Genomic DNA, 27,733 nt, shown 5'->3' with positions numbered 1-27,733 from the left:
TTGTGGTAGTAGTAGTTGTTGTTGTTGTTGTCGTTGTAGTAGTAGTAGTAGTAGTAGTAGTAGTAGTAGTAGTAGTAGTAGTAGTAGTAGTAGTAGTAGTAGTAGTAGTAGTAGTTGTAGTTGTAGTTGTTGTTGTTGTTGTTGTTGTTGTTGTTGTTGTTGTCGTAGTAGTAGTAGTTGTAGTTGTAGTTGTAGTTGTAGTTGTTGTGGTTGTTGTGGTAGTAGTAGTTGTTGTAGTTGTAGTTGTTGTAGTTGTAGTTGTAGTTGTTGTAGTTGTTGTAGTTGTTGTAGTTGTAGTTGTTGTAGTTGTTGTGGTAGTAGTAGTTGTAGTTGTGGTAGTAGTAGTTGTAGTTGTGGTAGTAGTTGTTGTAGTTGTAGTTGTTGTAGTAGTAGTAGTAGTAGTAGTAGTAGTTGTTGTTGTTGTTGTTGTTGTTGTTGTGGTTGTGGTTGTGGTTGTAGTAGTAGTAGTAGTAGTAGTAGTAGTAGTTGTTGTTGTTGTTGTTGTTGTTGTTGTTGTGTGCTTTACACCAACACATTTAGTGTATGGAATGTATACTTTACTGCTCATATCAAATATTTGACCTTGTTCAAAAGAGTTCTCAGAATTACAAGGAGCATTAATCTTAGGATCCACCAACAAGAAATTGGTGTCTGCACTAGGCTCAGTGGTCTTAGTTTCATTAGAACGATAAACACCTGCATAAGTGTTTGGAATAGTTTTACCAGTGGACCTACTGACTAAATTTCCAGTGACAGGGTTGAATGGACAATTAGAGTATGGATCAGTTGGGAGACCAGTGATAGAATCAACTCTAAATCCGGTGGATGAATCAATGCTATAACCTTGTTTCCATCCACAAGATCTTGAACCAGAAATAGTAGCTTGTTTGTTTGGATCCTTCAGTTCACCACTTGTGATACTTACCGGCCAATTCATTGATGTGTCCGTTGTAAATCCAGTAGTAGATGTAAAGTTCAGTTCAGATACAACGCAAGATTCGCTTCTAATACCTGCAATTGAACCCTCCAAAATAGAATTCGTGTTTGGATCGTACATTACGCCAGTGCTATTATCAAAAAGCATTAAAGAAACTGGGTCAACCATTCTTCTCGTATTTGGTTCGATTGGAACTCCGCTAACATCCAACTCAAATGGTGCACTGTAAGCACTAGATGTTGTTGATGCATCGTCATGTTTACCAGTATATGGACTGAATTTCTTGCCAGTAGAATCAATAAGCAAGAAAGTTGTTGGGTCTAAATCTGAAGGGAGAGATGGGATTACAAATTTTTCGTTTGAAACTGCACCAGATGATTCAATTCTCATCTCTAATCGGTTACTCGATTTAAATGCAAGTGAAAAAAGTGGGTTCATAATAACAGCCACAAGGGCTATTGCTGATGAGCTCACTTTAATGTTCACCATGATTTTTTGCTTCACCTAGAATTTATAATTTTTGGCTCTGAAAATTGTCAATAGCAAGCCACCCTTTGTTTATCACTAGAGTAGGCTAGCTCAAACCCTGTGCAAAAGAACTTCCTAAGCCGAAACTTATGATGTAGCGTTAATATATTACAAAAAAACTACTTGCCAACAAGAGTTATCACAAGTGCATTCAAAATGCACAATATGCTTCTCTGTTCTATCCAGGATTTTCTAATGTATGTACTTTTTATTCACAGAGTATACACTCGCGTACAGCAACGTATAATTATCCTTTGCATGTATTAGGGTGCAATACGGGCTAGACTTGAAAGATACGTCATTTTTTACATAAGAAATCCAAATACATGCACCTCACACATTTAGGCGGGAAATGGCAAAAACGTTATTATTGTGTGATTGGCTTTTGCCGCCTTAATTTATTAATTAATTAATTTAAACAGACGGAGAGACAGTTAGCACTAGTAGTCTAGTGGTAGGATGACGCGTTCCCATTGCGTCGGCCCGGTTTCGATTACCGGCTAGTGCAGTTTTTGGGGGGGGATGTGGTACAGATTCAAGTGTCGCGGTTTTTACATGTCTTATATTTTTGCGTTCGATAAAGTTTAATAGAAATAAAATAGATAATATGAATAATTGTATCTCTCTAAGAGATTAGATATTGTGTTTAATTACGAAATGCAAGAGATTAACTATTAAATTGAACTAAAGTATATGTTTTTTTGAATCTACTATGAGAAGCTTGATAATCTATAATTTTGTAGGTGCCCTTGAAGGTAGTCCATCCTTAGGTCTTTTGTTAACCCAAGGTGGTTCAATATTGGGATGGTTTGAGACGTATGGAGGATCGTTAGTTGATGGAATTTGTCCAGTAGGAAGTGGAGAATGTCCCAATACTTCTTCATTATTAAGAGACCTCCATTCTGGGGGAAACCTCAATAAAGACTGCGCTTCTTTTAGGTCATGTTCTAAAAGTTGCATTACAGTCTGTTGTTCCTCTATTTGTTTTTCAAGCTTTCTGCATGCTAAAAGCATAACAATAACGTCATTTTGGTCTTGAGGCTCAATGTTAGAAAAATAGGCTGCCATTTCGGTGAGACTACTATATGGTCTTCTCCTTGCTGCAGAAAGTCCACCTACAAATGGGCTCTTTGAAAACTTTGCTCCATTACAGACTCCCTGTTTCGCTAAATATCTTCTATTCCTTGAATTACCATTAAATGCTGAAATTTCGCTTGGAAATTCGACCACATCAGAGTATCTTGGATGTCCTATTCCTTGTGACAATGTATTAGATGCAGCTAATTCATCGTCATCATCAAGGTTCGAATCAGTACTTTCTAGATCTCTCAATCCTCTAATTGTAGCAATTTTTTTTTCTATTCCATGCCACTTAGTTCCACTTACAGTATTATCATTTTGGTTTGACTTCCTTTCACCTGATTTTTTGTTCTTGTCGTTAGAACTTTCTTTGGGAGTTTGGTCTATTTGAGTTTCACTAAGGTCGCTCGATTCCTTGTTACTGCTATTGCTATTAGTATCTTTTAATTCTGCTTCTTTTTTATGCTTTCTAGAATGATGTTTTCTACAGCAATGTCTACTACTTCTACCACCATTCTGGCATGCAGTACTACAAATTGCTGCTATAGTTGTTACCATTTGCCACATTGCAGGATCCAAACCTTGAAAATTTGGAGACCCAGATCTATTAAACATATCAGGGAATCCCATTAAAACCAACTCCCAACTGAGGAAACATCCCATTCTGAAAGTTATTAGTTGGAATATTTCCCGAATTTGTATTTGCAGAATTAATTGAACTTTTTAGCTGACTTGTTTCTTTGCTTGCACAAACATTCGAATTTGATGGACCAGGATTTTGCGACTTGTTTATAGCCAAATTAGGTTTCTGATTCTGCTCCTTGGAAGGAGTCAAGTTTGCTTTTGATTCGGAAATTTTCTGTAAAGAGGGTTCTTTGCTCTGGCATTCCAACTTTTGTTCTGTCTTCAATTCAGGTGGTGAAGATGAGCCTGAAACTGGAGCTTGAAACTTAGCAGTTGGGCCCGTCTTTATCTCACTTTTCGGTGGTGTTGATATATTACTTACTGATTTTGTTGGGATTGCTTTTTCAGGTGGAGCAGTGCTTTTTGGTTGTTCTATCTTTTTTGCTAAAATCTTTGGAGGTCCCAGCTTAGCAGGTGAACCATCCTTATTAGCTAAACCTATCTTAGGAGCATCAATGCCAACCTTTTTCACAGCATCGGGTTTTATGCTTGTTAGCTTTGTAGAAACCTGTGACTTTGATTCAACACCCCCTGTCTTTGCTACCTGAACTTTCAATCCTGGAGGAGGCTTCAATTGTGTTGGCTCACCTGGTTTTGAACTAATCTTCACTAAATTTGTTCCCGGCAATTTTTTAAGTCCTGGCAAATCCTTTGGTGACTTTCCAATCATCGCATTCTTTGTAATTAAAGGTGCTGGTTTTAGCCCTGCTTTAATACCTTCTGACATTTTTTAGTAATATAATTTCCCTTTAAGCACTTATTTAAAAGACTTACATCATACTTTTTAAAGTGGTATTCTGCCCATTTATCTTTCATCATCTATTTACAATCATATTTTTAAGTAAGAAACACACATGCTAGCTTCCAGTGCCCGTCTTGTCTATTGTCATTTTTTTAATTAATCATTACAAAAAATATTCGAAAAAAAAAGTATAATTTATATAAAACTAAAATACCTTATACTCCTAAAGAATACTGAACTTACTAAAATAATGTCCATTCTACTTATCAAATAATCTAGTATGCGGCTCCAGTATGTACATAAGAAGCTCTTTTAGGTCCAGTAATTGTAAGTAAAAACATTGCTATTAAGAACGTGTAAACTACAGAAAGGAGCGACCCAAAATATAAGGCTATAATTGATATTTTGTACTTTGGACTTGATTTTGGAGCTCTTGACATTATCAAAAAAGTTATGCAACCAATCGGTGGGAAAAGAAATGATAAAAAAATTGAAATAAGTGGAAGTCTTATTCCCTTTTCATCCCAGATTGACCCAACTAGCTTCTCACTGTTCAAACCTATTGATTTTCTTATCAGATTTTCAAAAATACTCATATTTAGATAATTATTATTAAAATGAGGATCTTGTTTAATGTTTTTTTTTTATAGATCTCAAATGCATGTATAGGTTGAATAGGATATCAGCGCTAGATACGAAAATTCATCAAATAATAAGTAAATAATTAATAAATCGATTTTATCCAAACAAATTCCACCTCACTTTATGATTATTGAGAAATTCAACATTTTCTAATGGCTATTACACACTTAAAGCTGAAAATATTTTATTTACCTTTAAGAATTAATTACGCGCAAATTATTGCAATTTTTTCCGATTACCCAATTTAACCGCATAATTTTGGAGACGTATTGAGACATTATTTAATATAGGTATTGAAAATTGCGGTACCCAAATTTGGAAGATCGTGTAAAGGTAAAATTTGTGGATTTTCTAGTGTAACATTAGATTTTCTAAAGTACTAGTCAGAGAATAGCCAGATTTATCAACCCTACGGAACGTTTTGATTCTTTGTTTGATTAGTTAATATGCCCATCCAAATTACAGACTTGAGAGATTTTATCAATACTTCTAGACGTGCTGATGCCAGATCAGTAACTGTTGTTAAGGTCAAGAAAGATAACCACATTACAACAAAGTTCAAGATTAGATGCAGCCGTTATTTGTATACATTGGTTATGAAGGATTTAGAGAAGGCAAAGAAGTTGGAGTCATCATTACCTCCAACTTTAAAGAAGACTACAATTTCTCGCTCTGTAAAGAAGTAAATTACCTTCTATTGAGCATAAAATAGAAATTCTATATCTGTTTATTCCAAATAGAGTAGTTTATTAATGAGATGGCGTTTTATCACGTTGAATTTTTTTTCTATAAAGGCTTTTCGTTTATAGCGTGGCCCTCTATTTCTATAATATTATGTGTAATTAGTGGCTGATCGTGTTGTTTTTTTGATCTCTCAAGCCACTTCACCATAGGATCTCGAGACTCTGAGCTTCTTTGTTTTACCTATAAGTCGATTTTCAAGAAAAGAATCAATTATTAACATTTTGCCTGTGCCGCTTTGCTGTCTCTATTAAGATTATTCCCCATTTTGTTATGTCATTCCAAACTCTTACAATTACCAAGATAATGCACTAAACATGGAAAAGGTTGAAGGTTTATATCAGGAACTACAGCTTTTGGTAAAGTCTGAGCAGTACGAGGCAGCATCACATATTTGTGACAAAATTAGGCTTTTAGGATGTATGGACAGCGAAGTTTTGAGGACAAAGATATACTGCTTGATTCAGAGAAAGATGTGGAACCAGGCACTTTTTCTTATCAAATCTCTTGAAAAAGATGAAATTGAGTTACCTTTTGAAAAGTCATATTGTCTATATAGAACTAACAACTATAAAGATGCTTTGGAGACTTTGGAAACTCTTGGTGATCCAACGAAAGCCTTAAGTAAATTGGAAAACCGTGCAATCACCCATTTGAAGATCCAGATTTTGTATAGATTAGGTCAATTTGAGGAGTGCGAAAGGCTTTATTCTATTATGGAGCCTATCATTGCTAAGGAAAACAACTCTGTAGAGCTGGAAATGCTTCAAGTTAACCAATTAGCAGTATTTTCCTCAATTCGCAATATTAACAAAAATATTGAAGATTTCGACATTCCTGACTACTTAACAAATTCAATCGAGTACTGGTTTAATCGTTGTTGTTTATATTTATCCAATAATGATATTGACAACGCAATGACATCTTTAGAGATGTCAGAGTCCCTCTATAACTCATTATTGGAAAATGATGAGTCAGAAGATCAACAATCTCCAGATGTTTCTGATGAGTGTTCTTTGGCTCTCATGAGAGCCTATATTATGCAACAAATAGGCCAAAATGAAGAAGCAAAATTGCTTTACGAAGACTCTTTTAAAAAGTTTGGACTTGATGGAGTAAAATTAGAACCTTCAATGGTCCATTTGGGTGTAGTTGCCTATAACAACTACTTTATACTTTCAAAAAATGATAATCCTCATAGTTATATTGATGGTCTTAAACGTCTCTCTATTACTTCGAAGGATCAAATTGAACATAAAATGACAGTTAACCAAAATTTTATTATCTCTCTAAATAAAGCTCTATTATTATATAATGAAAGTGGATTTAAGCAATATATTAAACAAGCAGAGAAGTTTTCTGTAGATAAATTAAAACTGGATTTATTCAAAATAGGGTTATTCCTTTTACAAGGAAAGACAAAAAAGGCTGTACAATATATAAATTCTGTATATAGCAAAAACCAAGATAATATTGAATTTTCCATTTCGGTTCTTAAGATATTGCTCAAATTAAAAATGATCAATAATGCCTTCAAAATTCTGGATTCAAATATTGATCAATATATATGTAACTTTGGACAGTGGACAATTTCTCCAGAATTATTTAACGAACTTTTAATTTTGATTCATAATATTCTAATTGAAAAGTTTTCCAACTCCGCTATTGATATGATTAAACAAAAGCTGAAATTTATTCTGAAACATGCAATATCAAAATCTACTAGCAATAAATCAAATAGCAGACTTCCTTCCTTATTATGTGTACTTGGAAAGCATCTTTTGATAGCCAATTTAGCCTCCGAAGCTGCTGAATGTTTCCGCTTCGTACTTGAAGATTTAGGTGACTCTAATAATGATTCTGCATTGTCTGGATATGTTTCTGCCTCCACGCTATGTGGCAATGAAGTCCCAAAGGTTTATCTGAGACAATTGGACAAAAAGCTTCCCAGCAATGTATTTTCGATAGATGCTGAGGTTCTTGAAAAGATGGAAGCCCCTACTAGAGCTCCAGAAAAGGATAGTCACGATTCTAAATCTATGTATCATGGAAATTTGACAATAAAAACCAAATCCAAGCACAAAAAGAGAAAACCAAGATATCCAAAAGGATTTGACCCACTTAATCCAGGCCAGGCACCAGATCCTGAAAGGTGGTTACCGAAAGAACAGAGATTATCATTTAAAAAACTTAACAAAAACAGAAACTCGAAAAAGGGTCAAATTGGAAAAGGAGGACACCAAGGAGCCATTCCAACCAGTAATATTGAAGCCAAGCCCGCTGCCCCCTCGACAGCTAAACAAGCTGCACTTTCCTCAAGTTCAGGCATTAGAAGGTCTCATAAGAAGAAGAGACGATAATCTAATAATGATAGTTATTTTCCTAATAGCTTAGCTAAATTTTGGAAAATCATCTTCTATTTTCAAAAGCTTTTCAACGTTGGATACTTCTGATAACAATGACCCAAAGTATCTCAAAAGCTCTATCCCCCTAACCTATTAGCATAAAATATTGATAAATTCGCTTATTAAAACTCTTATTTTACTTACCTCATTATTTAGTGTTGGAATATATGCAACATGGAAGTCGTAGCTATACAAATCTCGAATCTGTTCCAAATATTTCATTTGCATGTTCCTTTTACTATAATACTTTGAATATAATAACTTTGAATAAGAAAGTAGTTGGTTATAACTACAAACAATTTTTTTAGTGAATTCAACCAATTTTGAATGGTCTGAAGGGATATCCTCCAGTTTTAAAAGCTCTGACGAGTCTTTTAGAACTGACTCTCCTTGATCATTTCCACTAGGAAGATCTATAGGGAACATTACTTGGTTTACAACTATATGAGAACAACTAATGGATTGTTTGGCTAGCTCTTGGATTAGCCTTTCTGTCTCATAAACTGACAAGAATTCAGGAATACAAACGCATACAAAAGTTGTTTTAGATGGGTCTTGGAAAGTCTCCTTGACAGAAGTTGTGATAGCTTTAAGATCCTCCAATTTCGAATTCAGTGTCTCTTCTTCTATCGCATTTCCACTTACAGAATTAATTAGTTGAAGTGCTCCTGACATATTTTGCTTTATTGAAAACAACTTCGATAAACCCTTTTCTAATAATGAGGGGAAACTTAATAGCCTCAGCGTATGCCCAGTTGGAGCTGTGTCAAATACTATCACACTATAGGACATTGACTTAACTGACTGCATTAAAGTGGCAAAACCCAGTGCTTCATCAATACCAGGAAGTGCAGAGATTAAATCTGGGAGGAATTTTGAAAACAAACTATTTTCCTCTTTTAGTTTGAACTCTACTGCCTGTTGATATGATGCATCCAGTTCCATTGCATACAGATTTTTATATCCATTGACCAATGTAGGGGTATTACTAAACTTTTGTACAAATGCATCACTTAGATTATGTGCAGGATCTGTTGATAGAATTAAAACCTAAAATTTGCTTATTTCAAAGGTTATTAAAATTGTGAAATATATTACTTACGCTTTTTCTCTCCTCTGCCAACCTAGACGCTATGGAACAAGATGTAGTGGTTTTTCCAACTCCTCCTTTTCCTCCTACAAAAATCCACTTTAGAGTCTTTAAAGAAAACAGTGATTTTAACGAGGGTTCAAGATCACAATCTGCATCAAAGTAAGCAGTACTCATTTTTTAAAGAAAGAACAGCGATTATAACAAATTCTTTCAATACTCTAATTCTAAATTATTGACTTTCCTCTCAATTTATATTTATTATTAGTCATTTTCTACTGGAAAGTTAAAGGCATTATTGGCGCATGAATGCTTTGCTGTCTTAAGGGAGAATAATACTCACATTTGAGGGGAAACTCCATATTGACCAAAATTTTTTACTGAAATAGATTTTCTTCACAGAAGACTTTTTAGAAAGCTTTTCAATCAGATTGAAGGTGAATACACTGCAAATGAGGAATCTTCTGAAACTCATCTTAACGCTTTCCTTTGCTCCTCTATTTGTGACATGCTTATATGATAGTAGCTCACAGGTAAAAGTTATTAATGGTTCACAACTTAAGAAGTTAGTTAAAGAAAATCCCGTTGTTATAGTAGAATTTTTTGCAGAATGGTGTGGACATTGCAAGGCGTTTGCTCCAGAATATGAAAAAGCAGCAAAAGCTCTCAAAGGTATCGTGCCTGTTGTAGCTATAGATGATCAGAGTGATATGGCTGAATATGGTATTCAAGGATTCCCAACAGTGAAAGTATTCACAGAGCACTCCGTGAAACCAAAAGATTTCACTGGACCCAGAAAAGCTGAGTCTGTTTTAAACGCTGCTCTTTCAGCACTTAAAGATGTAACAAACTCGCGTCTAAGTGGTAAAACTTCGGGTAATAAGGGATCAAACAAGACTAAGGAATCCAGTAAAAAATCAAGAAAGTCCAGCGTTGTTGAACTTACTGATAGTAACTTTGACGATCTAGTAATTAAGGATAAGGAGAATTCTTGGTTCGTTAAGTTCTATGCACCTTGGTGTGGGCATTGCAAAAGCCTTGCCCCTGATTGGGAGGAGCTTGGAAGTATGGCAGATGGAAGGGTCAAAATCGCCAAGCTGGATGCAACTCAACACACAATGATGGCTCATAGATATAAAATTCAAGGATTTCCCACTTTGTTAATGTTCCCTGCAGGAGAAAAGAGAGAAATTACTCCAGTTAATTATAACGGACCCAGAACAGCTAATGACCTTTTTGAATTTGCAATAAAATTCCAGTCTAGCTCTGCAAGTATCAAACAGATGATCAGTCAGGAAGTTTTTGAGAACACATGCACAAAGGGATTGTGTGTAATTGCATTCCTACCTCACATAGCAGACTCCAGCGATTCTGAGAGAGAAAAATACTTGAAGATATACAAGGATGTTGTTTCAGCCTCAGCTGCAATGACAATTCGGTTCCTTTGGTCAGAGGGGGGATCTCAGTTCGATTTCGAAGAAAAGCTGAACCTTGCATTCGGATATCCTGCAGTTGTTGCAATTAATAACGAGAAACAGAGATTTTCAACACATAGAGGGAGCTTCACAGTAGAATCTCTTAATTCATTTATTATTGCATTGACCACGGGACGCGCTCCCGTGGATCCCTTACCCAAGCTACCAAAGATTTCTAAAGTAAGTTCCTGGGAACCAAAGAAATCGAAAGAAAATTCACATGCTGAAGAAAATAGAAATAAATCAAATCGTCAGTCTGACGAACTATAAGAATTTTAGTGACATAACTAATAAATTTGGTTGTGCTGGAATATTAGACTATTGCTTTCTGGATCCTTGCACTGCATTCTCAAAGTCCTTGTGCATATTTGCTAGCTTAAACGGAGCAACAGATTTACGTAGGAACTGGGTAACGCATTTCCAATCTACATTATTCAGGATGATCTTAATACATACTTTCGAGTATGTTCTAATATCAGGCGTTGGACCGTTAATATTCCCATGAATGAATTCCAAACATGCAAGTAGATTGCCACATTTCGCAATGTTTGGCCCTATTTTTTCCAATACAATTGCAGTAGCCTTAAGAGTATTATAAATAACAATTGTGCTTCTGTTTTTTGAACCATGATTAATTAACTTGCCTAGCAATTTATCACCTGCTTTAATTGAGCAAATTGCTATCAAGGTTTTAGTTGCATCGTTTGCAATGAATTTGTTTCTGTCGTTTGTACGTTTCAAGATCTTTTCCAGACAAATATCCAATAGCTTACCGAGATCTAGGGATGATCCACAATGCAGATATAAGTCTTCTATCCCTTGCATGGCACTCTTGCTAACGCAAGATCTGAGTGAACTGATCCATTTAGCAATGCTTTCCCCAATCAAAGTTGGTGAGATAAGGTTTTTAGTTGATGGAGGACGTGAATTGCTAGGTTTTGTTAGAAACAGCGAGTGATATATAATAATTCTTCTCAGATTAGTAATTTCTTCAACAACACGACTCCAGTTCTCAATGTAAAGCTCGTTGTTCAATAAGAAATCAATGGCAGTTTTTGTAATAACTTCCAGACGCTCATTATTCATTGAGCATGCCTCTGGGAAATCTCCAATATTGACATCATCTTCCAAATTTGTACTTTCTGTTCTTTTAGCGCTTAGCTGAATCTTGAGGGTAGATTTAGGCATAGATTTGTTGTCTGTCTGACCAATTTTACCCTCCTTTTGCTTGAACTTCGAAACCTTACTATTATTTCCAGAGTGGGTGTTCTCAGAAGTTTTGTTTGCTTTAGTAATTTCCGTGTTAATTTTACACTCTTGGCTGTTTAGTAAGCTATCACTATAAGAAAGATTAAAATCTGCAAATGTTATAGAACCATCCTCTATATCTGGTAGCTGAGCATTTTCCAAAATCCTTTGGTGAAGCATTCTTAAGGGATTATAAACGGAGTTTTGCCTTCTTTCTTGTGGTATTGCATCAACAGCCAAATTTATAACTGTATTAAAATATTCATTGCCTACTACTGAAAGGTAAACTCTTAAGCCGTCAATAGAACGACAGACTACTTCCTCCTCATCATCGTAAATTGACCATACAAGTGCTTGGACGATTCTAGTTGGATTATATGGATATTTTGATGACATCGGCACTGCCAAAATAGCATAGATTAGGATTCCAACAACTTCAATTCTGATTATCGAGCTTTGATGTTGAACTAATTTACATAGCTGCATAATTAACCCATCAATTAAATATTCTCGCGATTTTCCAGAACCATTATTCTTAAATGAAGAGGAAAAATCCCCATGACTAAATTCGAGCTGAGAGAAATGTATTATCTTTTGAATGCATTTCATTGTTTCAGAATAAGTCTTCACACATGAATCACTCAGATGCATAATAAGCTCGTATATCATATTTGTATTTAAAATAATCTTTCCTGAATTTTCAGAATCATTCGATTTGCTGGTTATTAAATGTTTACACAACAAATTTGACAGTATTTTTTCAATAATAATTTCACCAAAGCCTTCAGTATTACATGTACATTCTTGCTCAATTTTTCGTGTCAAATGTTCTAAAACACCTAAGATATAATTAATAAGGTCAGCTACATTGCTCCTTGAATGAAGAAACTCCACCCAGTCCGAAAATATGACATCCCACTCCTGAAAGTATGCTAATTCCTCGAGTGAAAACTCTTGAATTATCTTATAAAGTGAGTATTGGGATTCTAGATCTATTTTTGATTCTGGAATCTCATTTTCACTTTTGATTTCACTACAAAAATTTTTGTTATCTGGGCTGTTTGGACCACCACTAAATATTCCTCTTCCTCTTAATCTAAACTGTAAAAAGTCAGTGTTATCTCCACCCATTTCATTTTCGTCCATTTCAAGCTCTTATTAGCGCTTACGGACTTATACTCTTAACTCGTGGCACCTTCTGTGAAACTATTAAATACTAAATGATTTTGAGCCAATATTCTAATTCTTTATCTATATAAATATATAAATATATATCTATATATATTATTTTTTAATTTATTAGTTAATTTCAAAAATTACATACACAGATTTAACATGTATTAGGCGCCAATTTGGCGTCCATTCCACACAAATTTGTTATTGTCTCTGTCAAGTTAACATGCGTTATAATAAAGTGATAAAAATACACACAAAGATAACGATTGAAAATATCAATTGATTGCATTAATGATTATTGATGAACCAGTTGAATTAGTTTCTCACATTAAGGCAATATTTCACTTTCTAGGGGGAATCAGTGTTATAAATACAAATGATGGGACTGATATTTCAATAATGAAGTATGTATATTGTTAGTTTCATACTAAAAAAATAAGAAACTAATCAATAAATTTCTAAATATTAATTAATTTTTCTCTTATATAATTAGAGTTAGTCTAGAAGACCCTAATGCTTCAAAAGGTTTGTATTGCTTGACGTTTATGCCTATTTATATAGATAAACTAATAAACAACTTTAGATGATTCAGTTTCGCTTGCTTTAATTGAAGAAAGGATTAATAATATTCAAGGAACGGACCCGAAGTTAAAGCTAATGATTTCGAAAATGTTGCCTGTAAGTTTTCAGTATTGTGCAAGTTATTATTTAACGCCTAATTAGAAATTATTATCAAAATATATACATGAACAAGGCCGACTTCATGAAGATGGAAGAGTAGTCTATTTTAGTTTTGATGAATTCATTGATTCTTTAAGAGAGGAATGCAAGCTCCTTGAACTTGAATAGTCATATTCATTAATTATTTTAGAATATTCCTTTCTTATCCAAATAGCTTTAATTATTAATCTTCTACCCAAAAATTAGCTCAAAAAATATTATTAGGATGTTCAAAATAATGAGTGGAACTAAAAATTTTTGTTTACTTTAAATTGGGTCATTTCTCCACATAAAACTTACATCTTAAATAAGTTCTTATTGCATATAAAAATATAGTAATCTGGTTTCTAGCTGTTTCACCGTATATAGGTTTGTCAAGACCATCTGTGGGAATAAAAAAAGCAAAGAAAACCAATAAGTGTAGAGGAAAAATGTATAGTTAAATATTTTTTTTATTTTCAAAATTTTTCAATTTTGAACAATTGGATTACTTACACTTTCTCAAGAACCTTCTGTCATTCAATATGGCTAGTGAATTCAATGTTAAAACAACCATTTCAAACAAATGAGTGAAGCACAGTGTCATATTTTATTAATTATAGCAATATGCCGATTTATTTATTTAAAATTTTTGTTTTACTTAAATTTAATATTCCTAGTTAAGCCAGCCAAATCCATTTTTTACAGCGCTGAGGGTAAATGACGGAAATTAAACTCAATATTAAAGTGAATGTTCGAAATAAATTGATCTAGCACACAATTAACCATGGATAAGCACTAAAGTAAAAACATACATTATAAGAAAAATACGAGGCAAATTCTCACTAACTAATTGATAGCATTTAATTCAAGGCTCAAAAATATAACTGTGCCTCCGAGGTATTCTGCAACTAGAAACATTCCTGAAATTTTGTGACTGTTTAATGTCTCCCTCTAAATTATCGGATTCTTCAAGGTGGCTGTTGGTTACGTTTGAAATATTTCTTAAAGAACTAATTAATTCAGAATCCCCACAACCCAACTCATATGAGGAATCAAATGTGAGATTAACACTTTTTGAAATTTTTTGGCTTTTAATCTTGAACTCTTGAGAATCACTGATAGTCACTCTACGACCGATGCAACCTGAGAAGAAAGGAAGTGCATTGGAAGTGGATCCACTTGACTTGAAAGTCTTAAATGAAACGAGAGTCTTACCAATTTGTACGGATAAGTTTTCTTTTCCAAGTTTTATTGGGCGTGTGAACTCAACTAAAGATCCAAACTTACTCTTCATATCTAAAAGGCATATCTGATAAGAACCAGAGGAATAGCAGTGCTGAAATTGAGCATGAGACCTACTAACACTAATTTCTCCCAATCTAATATCAGAGTTATGACCCCTACCAATACAAACTGATGTACTGGTTCCACCAAAGGAAACCACAATCTGACCAATTTTTGAAGAAAAGTCTCCCTCTAGAGGAACAAGAACCAGGTATGGAAATCTAGGTCGAGGAACTCTAAATAATGGAATAAGTGTTGAACTGGAAGCATAGTTATCGATGAGTCTCAATTGAGTGGGGAAATAAACTTTACATAGTTCGCATTCGAACTTCTTCAAGTGTAAACATGCTGGTGAATTGACCTTACAGTTGGAGTTGGAAAAGCGTGATGCCCATTTCTTGAAAAGATTGATAACTTTAAATCTCATTCGGTCACGAAAATGTAGTTGAGAAGGATCATCAGTTCCATCCTGAACTTGGATAGAATTATTTATAAAGCTCTCAATAGTATTATATTCTCTTCCAGTATGGAGGAACCATTCAGAAGGGATCTCCAGACGCGATTCAAGCCATGTTCGAAGACATTGAAGATGGACAAATTGCATTGACCCTTTACAATCACAGGGGCAAATCAATGGATTTAGAGGCTCATTTGTATCAGTAAAACCATCAGCATCATCAGAAAGACATATCCTACAACATCTATTAACTTTGGATTTTTGGTCACAATTTATTACTCGGTCCAATTTAGTTTGAATTTGAGTTTTTACACTAGGATTTAATACTGTTGGATCGCAATCTTCAACTTTTAGCGCTTGGTTGTCTTGGTTGTTTAAGATTTGCGAGCCGAGATCCTCGCGAGTTGCATTATTTGATGTGGGGCTTGAAGCCATAAACTTGGAAATATCGTTTTCGCACTTGACCAAAGAATTATCCTGGAAGTCACTAACTAATTTGATATCATTTTTTGAATAGTTTCTCAGCACTTTCTCTAGAATGTAGTTTGTGGAATACGCTAGGATTTCTGGCTCTTTATCGGCTTCAACCAAAGGAGCTGCTTGTAAAAAAGATTCAAAATTCGTCTGAAAATCCTGGTGCCCCATTAACGTTAAGAAAGGGGCTTTAGATGACTCTTCTTTCGCAAGTGAAGATGTATTTATAATGTCATGAACCAGCATTTTACAACGACCGAATTTAAGAAGATCTCCCTTGTTAAGCAGTATTCCAGGTGAGGATTTGGGAGCCACTAACCAAACTTTATTATCTTCCTTATATTGATTTCTTCCTTTACTTGAACTAGACTTTGGGAGAGGATTGAGGCAAGTGCCTGTACCATGACCAGATGCTGATGAATATTGAGAACAATGAAAACCCGATGTTCTTAATTGCCTATTAATATCTTTAATAACTTCTACAAACCAGGAGTTCTTAAATAAATATAACCTAAGTATTGGCACAAACTCCTTGCCAAAGTCCTGAATATTACTTATTATTGTTCTATTTATTCCATGCTTCATATTCTGATCTGATTCATGGTCCAAATTGTTACAAGGCTTTATAGTTTCATCTAATTCTGGCTGAACAATGAGTTGTCCGGTCTCATTTTCTAGAAAAATTATATATGAACATTGCGTATCATCTATCGATAGAGTCTGATTAAACTTTGTTTTTTTCTCATAATCATATAACCCATGAGATTCTCCAGACGATGTTGTTGACTCTATCAACACAGAAATCCCACTTCCTTTTGAACCAAACCTCATTACTTCAAAGCAATAATTCAAAGCCTGATGTATGAGCTTTATCAAAAAGGAGTAATCCAAAGTTTATGTACTTTGTTTTTATATCCTGAATAATATATCAAAATTGCCCTTTCAACATTAGTACAACGGATCCTTTAAATCAATTTTTATTAATTATTTATTCCACACAATAAGGCCCCACTTGGCTTGGCGCCACAACTTGGCAGAAATGCCATTCACAGTTCCTCGTCTTCACAGACATATATGTCGCAGTATAAATTATCTATTAATAGTTTATTTACACACTAAATTAATTTTATGGTTGCAAGAAAATAGCAATTTATAAAGTTATATTAAAGTCTTTACAAACTATTTTGAAACTTAAACTTATATAGATTTGAAGTTTTCCTACATTACGCTAACTGCTAGTATAAATGTATATATTATATATATATAATTACTTAGTTATAGTTTGAAATAGAAACTACTAGAATGACTTAAATCTTTCTAGTGCATTTCTAGTAACAGTTTTCTTAGATGCTTTGGCTGTTCTAGCTGGTGATTTGACGCCAGCTTTTTGCGAATTTTGCTTCATTTCCCTTTGAGTTGCAGTTTTACTAGCCTTGGTTCTAACCATATTTGCATAGGCAATTTGCTTATTCTTGAGGACGTTGGTTATTTTAGACCTTCCCCGCTTTTTGTTCTTTTTCTTTTTAGTCTTATTCTCACCTTGTGTGTTTTCTTCTAAGTCCTCAACTGCACGAGGAGTTTTGTTAACCTTACCAATAAGATCAGGATACAGTGTAATGGTTGAGGCAGGAAGCTTTTCTAACAACATCCTAACCTCTCTGTTTCTTCTCTGTTTGGATGTTTCAAAGATGTTACATTCTCTCGAGTCAAAGTTTGCATATCCAGCACCAGGAGCAATTATAGTTTCAATGCCGTGAGTATGCCCAATGCATAAAACATCATTCCAAGGCTGGAATTCAACCTCAGAAACACGGGCTGCAGGATGGTTATGAGTAATATAAGGCATTTTTTGCTTTGACTTTGAATGTAAATCTTTCCAGATTTGAATGTGACTACCAAAGCCCAAAGCTACTAATCCAGTACCAGAAATTGAAACGGACCTTACTGAGCTTCCAAAAGACTTATAGATATATAGAGGAGTATACTCAGAGCACTTTCGGATATCCCAAACCTTCCAAGAGTTATCATTACCTGCTGTAATCAAGCTATTATTGCTTATATCCAAGGCAGTAAGTCCACCTTTTTGTGCAAATATTTCCATTACTGGAGTTGATACATTTGGTGTCCAAAGAGAAACAACTCCATCGCTGTGCCCTAAATGTATTACTCCATTAAATTGATTATGTTTCATAATATGACAAGGCCCCCTACCTGTTTTGTGTAAGGCTGCAACTTGACCGGTGGAGACGTCCTGATATCTAAGCTCTCCAAACTCTCCAATACTGCAAAGTAGAAAGTGATAGGGAAGAAAATCCAATTTATAAGGCGACATTACATGATCACGTATACAATGAATTTCTATTCCTTCACGATCATAAATATAAATATACTTCTTTTGTGCTACAGCAAATAATGTATGGTCATGAAGAAAGTGTACATCATTGATTTGTTCAGCCTCTAAAGGCAGTTCAAGTAGGATATTGGGAGCTCCATTCGATACGTCAAGCATTGAAATATGCCCTTTTCTCCCACCCATTAATAATTGATTTCCATTTCTTGAATAATTTATAGAATAAGGCCCGGAGGATAAGTCTAAAGAAAAACGCTTGTTTATTGCCCCTATACTAATGTTTTCACCCAACTCATTTTGAGTTATTGAAAAACTCTTCTCTAAACCCTCAGTCTCAAGAAAGCCTGGTGTTTCAGGTAAAAGTATCTCACTATTGGCCAGCCTTTCTGATGCTGTGTGGAATATTTGTTGCTGCAAACTTAACTTGCTTCTCAACTTTTTGTCCTTGAGGCCTTTTAGACTAGATAATGAGCTATGTCGTCTGTATTTACTGGAATTTCCAAACTTAAAATCATCCTTAACTTCAGCCATCATTCCAAAACTATAAAGCTGATGGATTCAGTAAAATTCTCATAAAAATATAACTATGACCAAATCTACCCAACAAACTTATTCACAGACTTATTTTTCTCCTCTATTTTCTTACCAAAATGTCACAGTTTACAATATTTAATAAAATTATTTCCGTCTAGTTTAGCGCCTTGGCGCCAACGTGTCATAAAATTTATAATTAAAAAAAAATATGTTAACTTGGGCTTTAGAATACTGCCTCAGCCTATTGGAGATTAAAGCATATGTTCAAAATATAAAATCAATCTTGTTTTTATTTTTCAGATTCATTGAAAAAGTACTGCAATTGCTTTGAATTTTGATTTTCGCCTAAACATTTAGTTAAGTAAATTTCGTCACCTCCCCCCCCTGGCTGAAAACAGTAGGAGCCAAAAATAAAGCGTTTCTTCCAGTACTCTATATGGGTAAATATATTATTCTGGTCGCACTCTACTAGTACTATTTTCTTATTTTCGGGTTCGGGATCTTTGATGTCGTGGACTACGCTTAGACAAGTATTTGAATATATATGTCGAACGATACTTCCTAAAAATAAGTGTTAACAATTGTGGGAAAATACTAATTCTAGATCAACTTACTCTCATTGTCAATGTAGAATATTTGTGCATTTTCATTTGGTTTACATTCTGATAACTTTAACTCGAAATTCTTTTCTCCACTTTTTTTCTCGTTCCCAATTAATGTGAAGCATTTGCCATTACCACTAAAAACTATTTGACTTTTTGGATATTCTATTAGTCCAAATTCGCTCAACTCATTATAAAATTTTGAAGTAAATATTGACTTTTGGTCACATTCATACTCTTTAATGAGTTCCTTACGTTTATTTATCAATACCTCAAATAATCCTGATGATAGTTTCATATAGTTAGCCAGCTTCTCACTATTATTCATAATCATCTGCTTGGTTGGCTCATCTATCCAAGATTCCAATAGAACTTGTCTTATTTCTAACGAAGGTTGTGAGATTTTTACCTTAGTTACACCAAATGACAGTTCTGCTATCTGAGCTACTCGCCCACCACAATTCCATGATCTTAGAGAAATATCAAAGTTAATACTCGTTTTGAATATCAGGTTAATTGTTGGATCTGAAAGCTTTGATATATTTAACCACCATGATTTTGTTATTGCAAAGATTTTTGAATAGAACATTGGAACTTTATTATCTAATGTATGGATATTTGTTAATTCAAATTCTTTTGTGAACATCATTTTTGGTGAATATACAGGATCATTGTTCGAAAATGCCCATTTGTTTTTATTCAATTTTTTAAATCTTGGAACTATTATTGATTTATAATTATCACTTAAACTCCTCATTATTGGTGACATCCAATTTTTTGGAAAAAGAGTTGCAGACGGAACAAATAAAATGATTTCCCCAGTTGAATTATTTGCTCCAAGATTCTGTAATTCTCCCAATTCTTGTAATTCAGTCTCAATTATTTTAATCAAAGGCTTATCCAAGAATTTCTCACCCAAATAACTTTTAATATCTTTTCCAGAGTCTTGACAATCATTTGAAATAATTATTATTTCATGAAGTAAATTTCGATTTGCAGTCAAAAGTATACTATTTATTGTAACATCAATCAATTCATTATCTTCACAGTCTGGTATTATTACAATTGAAAAAATATCTGATTTTCCATATAATCCAGCATATTCATTTTCTTCCAACCAAGAGTTTATTAATTCTCTAGGGAGTGTTGTAAACTCTTCTTTTGACCCAAAAACAAAAGTAGTCAATGCAACTTTCAACATCAAATAACATATTGACAGCCCGAGAGGGAATGCGTTCCTCATTTTGTTTTGCCCCAAATATAATACAATAATTGCCTTTCCCAAATTTTCGTTGAAATTATTTTATTTATACACATGTAAAAAGTGTGTGCAGACTAAAATTGGCTATTAATTAAATGCGTACAATAAATTAATTTTCCTATATAATCCATTAGCTATGATTTTTAATAAATTCGGTGTTTGATATATCTATAAACTTATCTAGATGAATTTTTTACAAATTTAGCGAGAAAAAATCCCCTACAATTATGGGTTTCTGGATTTACGAATATACACTTCTTGTAGATTTCTCCAAAAGAAGAATCTTGATATGATCTATTAGGGTTTTCCCAGTTTTCAAGCGCAATTTCTAGTGAAAATTGTAAATTGCCACTATTTTTGCACTTTTCAAGGGAATTCAAGACAACTTGTTCATTTTCCTCTGTGAAGATTGAGCAAGTTGAATAACAAACAGTCTCAACTGATTGAAACGATGATAAAGAATGAATTAACATTTTAGTTTGAAACTCTGATAAACTTTTAAGCCTCTTTTCAATATTTACACCTTCAACTTTACCATGTTGAGGTAATCCGCTCCCTGAACAGGAAGGATCTAAAACAATTACACGTAAATTGGATATGGTGTTTTTATAGTGATACCAAGGTAAGAGATGATCTTCAGTAGTTGGTGTTAGACTCAAAAAGTCACACTTTGCAACATGAATAAGTAGATCGGGTGGTTTAAAATTATCCAAATAATCAATCATTATTAATTTATTATTTCGAATAAGTTTTGATTCCTTATCCAAAAATATACAGCCTATTTCGCCTAATAAGCATTCATCTGAAATATCTTCAATTTGAATCGTTTCAAAATTCTTCTTTTTATAAACAAAAGGTCCAGCCAGATATGGAACTTCTGATATCCGTTTAATCAAAGTTTTGATTCTAGTTGAATCTTTATCTAAGGCAACTAGGCGTCCTCTTTTATTCAACATGTCAATAATATGTAGTGATTTGCTTCCAGGGGCAGAACAAGCGTCTAATACAAAATCTCCCGGAGTGATCTTTGCGCATATGGCAGAAAAGCAACTTCCTTTGTCCTGTAAAACTACTTTAGATGTTTTAATGAGCTCATTACTGCTTGGAATTCTATCTAAGCATAGCAGTTTGGCTACCTCATGTTTACATGCAATCACATTTTTTATATGTTTATCAATCCAAATATAATTTTGAATATCATCATTTGCAAATTGATTTGTCTGTTTAACCTGATCCAATATAGAGTTCAATACTGATTCAGCGCTTTCAATAGTAGTGTTTACCCTCAGATACCTTGGAATTTGCTCATAAACTTTAGAATGTTTAACTTGATTGATTAGATCTGGATACTCCTTAGAAAAACATTCATAAAGCTTATCTTTATTTTTCCGAACCAACCTTGCTAGGGCCCCTCCACCCTGAATCTTCAAATTCCCAAATAGCTGTTCATAAGCTAACACTAGTAATAGCCAATAATTTGAAATTTGGTTGATATTTGAATCCTCTAATAAATGGCTTTTTTGAAGAATGAGTTCAAGCTCCTTTCTTTTCCCACTAACTCCATGAACAAGCGCGCTTAGTTTCCTAATATTACACTTATTTTGTTTTTCAGAATAAATTACTGAACGAATTCCAACATTCTTCTTCTCTATCTTGTTCAATACTTTGGCAGCTTCTAAATACAAAGTTGACATTGGATTCAGTTAAAACTCAAGTATAACATGCATAGATTAATTAATATTGAAGATATAGTCTCTTCTTAATGATAAAACTAAACTTTGGTTCCAATATCCAACTTTGTATTATTATCTTTGTGAATGATGATTATTAATTTGTCAAAAATGAATTGGCGCGCACCTAATTTGTGATAATTGCAAATGGGATAACATGAAAATTGTTAAAAAAAAATTATAAAAACTAAGAAATTAATTATAAATATTACATCCTCATTTAGTATTAGTAGGATTCTGCCGTGGAAGCGATAATTGAGGTAGTATTTCATGCTCATTTATAGTTCCAGGACTCCCACACAAATTTCTAGACCATATTTTAAGTCTCGAGTCTTGACCACTAGAAACAACCAAGTGCCCGAGTGGATGCCATGCAACTCCCCAAACAGCTCCTTGGTGCGCTGAAGGAATTAATCCGAGTGGATTTCCGAAATTAACATCTATATTATAATAAGCGATGTCGCCATCGAAAAAACCAACAGCCATTAGAGACTCAACTTCTGGATGCCAAGAAATACTTACTGCATCACATTTTGTTCTGTAAGTTGTTATTGGCTTTGATAACTGTCTAATATCCCAAATTTTTAACGCACCGTCCTTTCCTGAAGAAGCAAGCATTTGGCCAGAAGAGCTCCATTTAATTCGTACGACGGTGTGTCTATGACCAAAAATAGTTCCAATAGCATTAGCAGTTCTGGGATCCCAAAGATGAAGCTGATATGTTTGAGACCCTGTTGCAATGAGTCCTTTAATTGGATGCCACTGTGCACAAGTTATATCGTATCCTCTTGAAGTTAGTGAGCTTTCAATTTTCTGAGAGCCAACATCAATTATTATAGGGTGTACATTTTCGGCTGCTGCTACAACTTTGTTTCCAGTGGGAGAGATTGTAACATCTCTAACAACATGACCTAAAAATTGTCTGAATGATGCAATTGGTGCTAAAGAAGGGGTTAACAAAACAATATTCCCACTTCCGTCTCCACATGCAATAAAGTCATCTTGTTTTGAAAAGTTCAAAGCCAAAACAGCTCCCTGCCCTGATGGAACACTCTTGAGATCCTCAAATGAAAAATATGTTCCATTCCAAAGAGTTAGCTCTCCCCCGACAGTACCTACAACCAACCTTCTTCCCCCAGGATACCATTCAATTGTTACACATGGTGCTCTTGCTCGTAATGATACACGGGCTTGTTGAGTGCATATCAGGTCACTTCTGTACTTATTTAATTCAAATGGAAATCCAATCGTCCTAATATCCAGCGGATTACTGTTACTTAGAGTAAAGCAGCTCTTTTTTTTGTTATTGTAAATCCCAGAATCCAAATAGTCTACCAGTAAAGAGTTGCTGTCCACTGCTGGCCGATAAACCGCTCTATGGCTCAGCAAATTTGCCTCCTCCGAAGAATCATGACCAGGTATGAAGTCGTGTTGTGTAAACATCTGGCCATCAATTTTATTGCATTTTCTCGCAATAATTGAAATATTTTATAGGAACAATCCCGTACCGCCCACAGCTGGCGCCATGTCCACGTACTTTAATGAATTTTAATCAAATTAGTAAACTGAGAAAGGAGCTAGCTTATTTATCAATAATATATTGAATTTTTGTATGAATCTGGCCTGCAATATTGATCATAACTTTTGTTTGCAATGAACTCTGCATCCCTTCCTTTAAGGGCACCAGCATCCTCTATATTAACAAGACCTGGATATGTAATGAGGTACCCACGTTCTTTTAAAGAGCAGGAAACATTTACAAATGGAGGTGTAAGTTCCCAGGTTTCAATGCATCTGCCTAGCGAGAACTCACATCTTAATTTTGATTTTTCAAGAGGGATGAGAACGTTATCTGCACCAAGCATGTCAACCCCACTAAATGCTTTCCAAACGACGAATACTCATTTGAATCAGCCTGATAGATTTGGTTTCGCTACAAAGTCTATGACATCTTCCCTGAATGTCTCTGCTGCTCCTCAAAGGTTATCTTCCTTTTCTCAGATGCCATATTCAAGTATGAATGTTCCATTACACTCTGAGTATAGTTTTAACTCTATTAATACTCATCCTGGATTTCTACGTTCTGGAAATAATCCGGCAGTTCAAGGAATGGTAAGAAACAATGTGTTCCAGAATCAATCACAGTACCCAATTCAGCCTCAGGTGATACCTCCGCAATACATGATGCAACAACATGCTTTTCAGTTTCAAAGCCAACAAAGTCAGTTTGGAGCAGCCAACGAACGACACGTGGGATTTGCTGGAAATCAAGCTGGTTTTAATTCCATTGCTCCAAATCAATATTCTAATTCAAAGCAAATTCCTCTCAATCCCGTTGACCCTCGTGCATTTGACCGTAATATTGTGCGCTTAAATACCTTTAGTCCTGGTGTACAACCACAAGTAATGCATCCTAAATCATTTCAGAACAATAATGGAATGCAAATTCCTCACAGAAGCTACGAATTCCCGCAGAAATTTGCCCCTGATGTTAGAGGAAATGGGCAATCCTTGGCTGGAGATCGCTTTCCAACTCTGAATTTGTCCCCCCCAGTCACTGGAGGGGTTACTATTAAAGGATATAAACCAACTGTAGTCACTGAGAATCAGGATAAGTCCTTGATCATTGATCTCGGTCCAAATGCATCTGCATATGCTGTTTTCGATGGTCACGGACCCCATGGTGACGTTATTGCAGAATTCGTATCGAACAAATTTACCTCTTCAATTACGCAACTTTTGTCCTCTTACGTTGGAAACCTCTCCAATAACATTACTCCTCCCACAAGACAACAAATTAAGAACTTCTTCATAGTTCTATTCCACAACATGGACCTTCAGCTCTCTGAATTAAGGTACGGAATCTCAATGTGGAGTGGATGTACAGCTGCTGTTTGTGTTAGAATCTTTAACGAAGCTCACATTGCATGGGTGGGAGACTCCAGAGTTGTTATTTACAAGTTCACAAAGCCTATCTACAAAGGTTTAGATTCTTTAGATAAGGATTCTACAACAAATTCCTGTGAGCCTTCTATTTCATGGTGGACAACTTCTGACCATGTCCCTAACAGGCCAGATGAGCTCAGTAGAATTACTGATTGTGGGGCATCTATTACTGTCTACTCCACGCCTTGGCTAAACAAATCTACCACCAGGATCCGTGAGCATGGGATTGCTATGAGTAGATCCTTTGGAGACAAAGCTGGCTCGCAGTTCGGAGTTATTTGCAAGCCTGACATGGCAAGTGTCAAGCTTGAATCAGATAATAATTCTTGTGAATCTGAAGATAAGTGGGCAATTGTAGTTGCATCAGATGGGATCTGGGACTCTATTTCTGAAGAAGAAGTTGGGTACAAGATTATGAAGAATCTTATTTGGAAGGAGCCAGAGTCTTCTGAAGATTTCCCTTCAAACAACCAGCGCCCCACACAAGAAGAAGTAACTGAATTGGCAAACTCCCTTTCTTCCGAAGCTTGGAGATTTAGGGCATCTGTAGAGAATTATAGTGATGATACTACTTTGATAATTTCTATTATATGAGCATAAGCATGAAAATAGACTCTGCTGAGATACACAAATATAGTACTTAGTTAACTTTTAAAGAATAGTGCTTTAATATATTGATTAAACTATAATCTGCCTTGAAAAAGCTACCTAATATAATCCTAAACTAGTTATAATCGCTAGTACCTCTAAATCCTTTCTTTTTAAGGAGATTCTCTGGGGAGGGAAGGACTCTCTTACTCAAATCATAAGACTCAATTTCCCATTGCTGGAACTTGTTGTTTGTCTCACAAGGTGTGAGCTTAAGTTGGCTATCCACTGCTGTGATACATGAGTTACTACGCTTGATCAAAGCTGTCAGAGGACTCTTGGATATTATTTCCACGTCCCAATGGTAGGAGTGCTCATTACACCAGTCCAGCTTAAATTTCTCAGTAATACACGACTCGTCATTGATCGTGACCATCCAGTGTTTTGAGGTTTTAAAGTACATAAAGTTCTGAGTTTCACCGGTATGACAACTCCAAAGCTTAACCTTCCCACCGGGATTATTAAAACCGTCGGTATCAATACATAAATTAGAACCGATATTCTTAATATTTCCTATATATGGAACGTCATCTATTGACTTAACTTCAGCCTCTGGATTGACATTTTCTAAGAACCATTTAAAAGAGTTGCAACGTAGCCTCTCTCTAAGCTTGATCCTTTCATCTAAAGGACCAGTGCAGTGTCAACTCTAGGCCTTCCCATAACTCTCCAAGCCAAATCCCCAAACTCGTCCATCCATAAATAAAGTGTACGTAATTTATTCTTTAGAACAGCATGCGAAGGAGAGGAATAGCCAACTCCACCCTTTCTGAATACATGGAAAACTCTACTACAAGGCGCACATTCAATAAAACCACCACACATCCAAACTCTGAATGAAAGTTCGAGATTCTCTGTTCCCCAATATTCGAATTGGGGATCATAAGACCCAATCTGCTTGAAGAATGCCACATTTGCAGCAAGTAAACCTCCAGCCATGGTAGGTGAAGAAACATAATCATAGTTTTTTGCGTATCTCCTCCTAGGGTCTGGAGAGATTTGCTGAGGGAAAGCGTGCTCAATCAACTTCCATAAGAATCCAAGAGTGCAGCCAATCCCACCGTTGACAAATTCAAATGTCTCACTATCTATTGAATCAATTTGAGGCATTACAATTCTCCTTGGGTCCTCCTGAATTCTTTTTACTATTGGCTCAGCCCAAACAGGTTGGACTTCTATATGACTGTCTAAGATAACAAAAATTGGAGATTTACATGCGTTAATTCCTGCAAGACGGGCACCAACAATTCCAGATCTCTTTGCATTTCTAATCAAACGGACCTTTGGTAAGGTGCTAATATAATTTACAAGCAGGTTATTCCCTCCTACCTTGATATGCTCACTGTTACTACCATCATCTACAAGAATAATTTCATCTAAGAGAGATGGAGGAGTCCTATTTAGGACTGAATGCACGGATCTCATTAGGGTTGAAAATGGTTCGTTATAGAAAACTATAATTACTGAAATAGTGTCCATTTTGCTGATATCATAGCTAATCAATTTGCATTGTAGATCACGATAATCTGAGACATTCCTATCCAATGGAAGAGAATCTGACAGATTTAAGTTGAATCCACCTCCTTGGGAAAGCGCAGCAACAATATTAAGATCTTTTGGAGGAGGTGGAGACGGGGTCCAGGCCCTCTCACCGTTTGGTAAAAATCCTAGATCTCCGTGCATCTTCCAAGGGTATGAATTGGGATACTCGTTTGTTTCAAAATCTTGGCTGACCAATTTTCTTTCTTGAAATTCACTTGTGGACATTTCAGGTTCAAATTTACGACCGATATCCACGATCTCCCACCCATATGATTCTTTAAACAGTTTCTCGTTGAATGCTTTGCTTACATTATTATTGGTGTTTACAAAAAACAATACATTCACGATAACCCAAGTGATGGTTGCAAGAGCAACTAGGATTTGAAGAATAAACAAGCACGAAAACGGGAGACATTTCCCATTTGAGGTGTTACTATTAGAGCTTGGACGCATAT

The 27,733-nt window shown here is 35.0% G+C and overlaps 14 protein-coding genes and 1 non-coding gene across 15 annotated transcripts; 5 read left to right on the top strand and 10 right to left on the bottom strand.

The window, feature by feature from the left end:
- The first annotated feature begins 1,902 nt into the window (after positions 1-1,902).
- On the top strand, positions 1,903-1,973 carry trnG. Its single transcript has one exon. It is a non-coding gene; the product is annotated as a tRNA-Gly (tRNA).
- A 221-nt stretch (positions 1,974-2,194) lies between these two features.
- On the bottom strand, positions 2,195-3,208 carry Chro.70448 (hypothetical protein). The annotated part of the gene is made up of 1 exon (XM_663481.1): positions 2,195-3,208. One exon carries the CDS (start codon positions 3,206-3,208, stop codon positions 2,195-2,197), a length of 1,014 nt encoding a protein of 337 aa, XP_668573.1.
- A 1,038-nt stretch (positions 3,209-4,246) lies between these two features.
- Positions 4,247-4,567, bottom strand: Chro.70449 (hypothetical protein). Its single annotated transcript, XM_663480.1, has 1 exon — positions 4,247-4,567. The coding sequence occupies one exon, from the start codon at positions 4,565-4,567 to the stop codon at positions 4,247-4,249; it is 321 nt and encodes a 106-aa protein (XP_668572.1).
- A 492-nt stretch (positions 4,568-5,059) lies between these two features.
- On the top strand, positions 5,060-5,299 carry Chro.70450 (hypothetical protein). Its single annotated transcript, XM_663479.1, has 1 exon — positions 5,060-5,299. One exon carries the CDS (start codon positions 5,060-5,062, stop codon positions 5,297-5,299), a length of 240 nt encoding a protein of 79 aa, XP_668571.1.
- A 372-nt stretch (positions 5,300-5,671) lies between these two features.
- On the top strand, positions 5,672-7,714 carry Chro.70451 (signal recognition particle 72 kDa protein (SRP72)). The annotated part of the gene is made up of 1 exon (XM_663478.1): positions 5,672-7,714. The coding sequence occupies one exon, from the start codon at positions 5,672-5,674 to the stop codon at positions 7,712-7,714; it is 2,043 nt and encodes a 680-aa protein (XP_668570.1).
- Positions 7,715-7,852: 138 nt separating this feature from the next.
- Chro.70452 (arsenical pump-driving ATPase) lies at positions 7,853-8,704 on the bottom strand. The annotated part of the gene is made up of 1 exon (XM_663477.1): positions 7,853-8,704. The coding sequence occupies one exon, from the start codon at positions 8,702-8,704 to the stop codon at positions 7,853-7,855; it is 852 nt and encodes a 283-aa protein (XP_668569.1).
- Positions 8,705-9,301: 597 nt separating this feature from the next.
- Positions 9,302-10,594, top strand: Chro.70453 (protein disulfide isomerase-related protein (provisional)). The annotated part of the gene is made up of 1 exon (XM_663476.1): positions 9,302-10,594. One exon carries the CDS (start codon positions 9,302-9,304, stop codon positions 10,592-10,594), a length of 1,293 nt encoding a protein of 430 aa, XP_668568.1.
- Positions 10,595-10,642: 48 nt separating this feature from the next.
- On the bottom strand, positions 10,643-12,718 carry Chro.70454 (hypothetical protein). The annotated part of the gene is made up of 1 exon (XM_663475.1): positions 10,643-12,718. One exon carries the CDS (start codon positions 12,716-12,718, stop codon positions 10,643-10,645), a length of 2,076 nt encoding a protein of 691 aa, XP_668567.1.
- Positions 12,719-14,315: 1,597 nt separating this feature from the next.
- Chro.70455 (seroreactive antigen BMN1-9B-related) lies at positions 14,316-16,496 on the bottom strand. The annotated part of the gene is made up of 1 exon (XM_663474.1): positions 14,316-16,496. One exon carries the CDS (start codon positions 16,494-16,496, stop codon positions 14,316-14,318), a length of 2,181 nt encoding a protein of 726 aa, XP_668566.1.
- A 466-nt stretch (positions 16,497-16,962) lies between these two features.
- On the bottom strand, positions 16,963-18,549 carry Chro.70456 (YER082C). The annotated part of the gene is made up of 1 exon (XM_663473.1): positions 16,963-18,549. The coding sequence occupies one exon, from the start codon at positions 18,547-18,549 to the stop codon at positions 16,963-16,965; it is 1,587 nt and encodes a 528-aa protein (XP_668565.1).
- Positions 18,550-19,149: 600 nt separating this feature from the next.
- Positions 19,150-20,394, bottom strand: Chro.70457 (UDP-N-acetyl-D-galactosamine:polypeptide N-acetylgalactosaminyltransferase T4). The annotated part of the gene is made up of 1 exon (XM_663472.1): positions 19,150-20,394. The coding sequence occupies one exon, from the start codon at positions 20,392-20,394 to the stop codon at positions 19,150-19,152; it is 1,245 nt and encodes a 414-aa protein (XP_668564.1).
- Positions 20,395-20,588: 194 nt separating this feature from the next.
- Positions 20,589-22,106, bottom strand: Chro.70458 (hypothetical protein). The annotated part of the gene is made up of 1 exon (XM_663471.1): positions 20,589-22,106. The coding sequence occupies one exon, from the start codon at positions 22,104-22,106 to the stop codon at positions 20,589-20,591; it is 1,518 nt and encodes a 505-aa protein (XP_668563.1).
- A 252-nt stretch (positions 22,107-22,358) lies between these two features.
- On the bottom strand, positions 22,359-23,585 carry Chro.70459 (CG1109-PA). Its single annotated transcript, XM_663470.1, has 1 exon — positions 22,359-23,585. One exon carries the CDS (start codon positions 23,583-23,585, stop codon positions 22,359-22,361), a length of 1,227 nt encoding a protein of 408 aa, XP_668562.1.
- A 210-nt stretch (positions 23,586-23,795) lies between these two features.
- Chro.70460 (F21B7.20) lies at positions 23,796-25,682 on the top strand. Its single annotated transcript, XM_663469.1, has 1 exon — positions 23,796-25,682. One exon carries the CDS (start codon positions 23,796-23,798, stop codon positions 25,680-25,682), a length of 1,887 nt encoding a protein of 628 aa, XP_668561.1.
- Positions 25,683-26,360: 678 nt separating this feature from the next.
- Chro.70461 (UDP-N-acetyl-D-galactosamine:polypeptide N-acetylgalactosaminyltransferase T1) lies at positions 26,361-27,731 on the bottom strand. The annotated part of the gene is made up of 1 exon (XM_663468.1): positions 26,361-27,731. The coding sequence occupies one exon, from the start codon at positions 27,729-27,731 to the stop codon at positions 26,361-26,363; it is 1,371 nt and encodes a 456-aa protein (XP_668560.1).
- Between the last annotated feature and the right edge of the window lie 2 nt (positions 27,732-27,733).

The sequence above is a fragment of the Cryptosporidium hominis genome, assembly GCF_000006425.1.
Source record: "Cryptosporidium hominis TU502 chromosome 7 CHRO017096, whole genome shotgun sequence".
In the NCBI taxonomy this organism is placed as follows: Eukaryota; Apicomplexa; class Conoidasida; order Eucoccidiorida; family Cryptosporidiidae; genus Cryptosporidium; species Cryptosporidium hominis.
This window is presented reverse-complemented; position numbering and strand designations above follow the sequence as displayed.